The following is a 3026-nucleotide window of genomic DNA, read 5'->3' as shown; positions in this document are numbered from 1 at the left end:
CACTTTTGGTACAGAAATCTAGACCTCGGTGTAACGCTCAGGTGGTTAAGCTTTAATTTTTATTTCTGTGTTTTTGTTTTTCAACAGTCTAACAAGGAAAATGGAAGCATATTCTGTGAACATTGGTAATGATACTTTTTCAGTGGTGCAGCCAAATGTTGCAGTTGAAAAACGTACATTGTCCCCAGGAAATCAAAACGGAATCATGTTCATGTCATTGAGAGGTGATGGGTAGTACATGGAAAATGCATGTTTGTGCAGTTAAAGAGCATGTGTGTGCTTTAACATGTGTAATATTCCAAAGAACACCTAATAACAGTCTTCCTTATTATACCAGGAATCAATTTGTTCTATTTACCACCGTGCCAGTTGACCCTGTTCTGCTTTCTAACAAGCGTGGTTTGGGTTTGTAAATAGATGCCCAAAAAGTAGTCCTCTCTATTCAAACCCATCTATTTTTATGATTTATTTTGAAATTAGTAGAGTGAGATGGAGGACATCAATAAATATAGCAAGAGGTGATTTTTCAAACTTGTTTCAAACCTTCTTTCTGGTCTAAAAGCAACTGCATGGACTGCTATGGCAGCTGGTTTCATTCAATTGAATATTTTTTTGTATGTTTTTAGCTATGTTGTTTGCAGCCCTTACTCAAAAGCTGTACTCTTAGTATACCCCACATAAAAATCTTTACCTTATGGCATTTCTCTTTATGTGCAGGTCTAGAAGGTAATGAAAACCTAATATCTAACAGAGTCATAGTAGATAACAATACTTCAGAGTTTGTGCTTAATGAAACAGCGGATGTTCAAATTTTCATCAAACCAGCTGAAAGTAAGTTCTAAGTACTCATGTTCTAGTTGGGCGGAGCACCAGGTCTTTATAACTAGTACGATATGCAATGAACACCTTAGAAATGTTTGCACTGTTTTCAGTAAGAAAAGATAGGGATTCTGTTTCTGCTTAAATATGGCCAGTGTTACCTATAGTTTTTCATGGTCAAGTTCCTTACTCATAACTAATCCCAAGTGGATCCAAGTGCTCGAATGAATAAAAGTCAAAATAAGGAGTATACAGGAGGACTTTATTTAGGAAAACATAGCCCAGCAAAGATCTTCTGGATTTATTTTGCACTATAATGCTTAATAGTAGTAAAGCGTATGTACTTTTCGTCAAACTAAAAGTGACAGGTCGACACACCCCTTTCCCCGCCCACTCCGCCCATAATCCCTTCCAAGACCGTCCCACAGCCCTCCCATCGCCAGCCTACCGGCCTCCCCCTTAGCCCTCCTATATTCCACCCACTCTCCACCCACTCACCGACCCCTCCTCTAGTAACACATTTACAAGAGACAATTCACCCCACAATTGCTGGAAAACTAGCACACTTACAAGAGACAATTAACCCCACAAGTGCTGTAAACTAACACACTTACAAGATATATTTACCTCCACAAGTGCTGGGAACTAACATAATTACAAGTGATAATTAAATATATAATTAACGCTACAACTGCTGGTAAGTAGACTGTTCACAGTTTATAAAAACAAATGCAACTGGTTTCATGTTTCATGGATCCTATTAGAACTGTATATGTGTATTATATTATGCGCTGTATTAGAGCCTTATATATGTATATGGTGAATATGTGTATTATATTATGCATGGGTATTAGATCCTTATATATTTATATGGTTTTATTTCACTGATCCTTTTAGATCTATATATGTGTATTCTATTACTAAATGGGCATTTACTGGTGCTGAACAAGCACATTTCTTACCTACATAATGTCTTCTAAGCATCCATGTTATCAGGGGAGACACAGCTGGGGGGCGCTGTCAGTCAGCTGTGAGTTTGAAAGATGCAGGGGCAGGAGAAGAAAAATGAGAGGACTAATATTAAAGGGGGTTGAGATGTTATATAGATAAAAGGGGGCTGTGTCGGAGGTCATCACAGTTTTTACAAGAAGAAAATTGGGGGTGGGCGCAGGTAGGATTAATGGAGTCTTTTGACACATTAATGAGTCAGCTTAGGGTGGCAGCGGCATCACATGGTGAAGCTTGGCTGCAGGCTAGGGTTGCAGAGGCAGTGGGGGCGCAGCAGGGGGTCCCTCACAGGATAGATTAGGAGGGTTGCAGCCACGGAGGAGTAGGCCTCTGGTGCGCCTGAGTCCTGAACCCTTTACCCGGACTCAGCGTCATTCTGGGAGCCCCTCAAGGGACCCTCCTGGCCGGGCTGCCAGGCGCAGATCTGCCCGGGGCAGCTCCAAGTCAGGGAGGAATCCCCTTCACAGGCGGAGTGCGGGCAGGGGTGCTGCGGCTGACAGGGAGCGCAGCCCCTTGTTACACAGTGAAGAGGCCTCAGTGAGAGAGGTCTCGCTGAAGACTTGGCCTCTTCGGCGGTGTGGGGGCCCAGCAAAGTACAGACGGCAAGGGGGCTGTGGGTGCCAGGGGCCACAGCTCCCGATTGAGGTCAGGTGTGGCCTTGTCAGGGGAGGCCGCACCTGGAGCCGGGGCCTCGCGTTCTGTCAGGGAGCGCAGCCCCCGTTAGCCTGGGTCCCCAGATCGGCGGTGGAGGGCCTCGCTGGAAGCCGCCTACTGCGAGTGCCCGGCGGAAGGTGCGGGCGGCCGGTTCGTCCGTGAATGCGGCCTGGGAAGATCAAGTACCTGGTGGTCCGGAGGATGGAGGACGGCGTCCTGGTAGGCCTGGTTCCTGGGTCCGAGTAAGAAGAAGGAAGATGGCGCCCGCGGACATCCCTCGTGGTCGAAAGGAAGTCGGAAGTGACGCGGGGTGGAGCCGAGCCGCGTCACCGAGATCACCTGGAAGTGACGCAGGATCGGCTTCATTTCTGGAAGCAGACGGAGCGCATCGTTCGGAGGGGGAAGTGTCCTCATCGGAGGAAGATGGATCGGCGGGCCAGGTGCCGGAGGCGGTGCGGGACCCAGAGGTGTCGGCAGCAGGACCCCAGGAGATGGGGAGGACAGGTAGGAGCAGCGGGGGTCCGTTGGGGGGCTGGGGGTTAAGT

At 47.2% G+C, this 3026-nt stretch overlaps 1 protein-coding gene across 1 annotated transcript in view; it reads left to right on the top strand.

Annotated features, from left to right (window-relative positions):
- LOC140344374 (adhesion G-protein coupled receptor G7-like) overlaps nt 1-3026 on the top strand; it is a 23289-nt gene that overhangs the window by 13446 nt on the left and 6817 nt on the right. Inside the window, exons 7-8 of the mRNA XM_072431504.1 lie at nt 88-224; nt 718-831. Coding sequence (XP_072287605.1) covers nt 88-224; nt 718-831 — 251 coding nt within the window. The remainder of the gene's footprint in view (nt 1-87; nt 225-717; nt 832-3026) is intronic.

Source organism: Pyxicephalus adspersus, chromosome 1 (genome assembly GCF_032062135.1).
Source record: "Pyxicephalus adspersus chromosome 1, UCB_Pads_2.0, whole genome shotgun sequence".
In the NCBI taxonomy this organism is placed as follows: Eukaryota; Metazoa; Chordata; class Amphibia; order Anura; family Pyxicephalidae; genus Pyxicephalus; species Pyxicephalus adspersus.
Note: the sequence above shows the minus strand (reverse complement) of the source record. Positions and strands in the feature narration are given on the sequence as shown.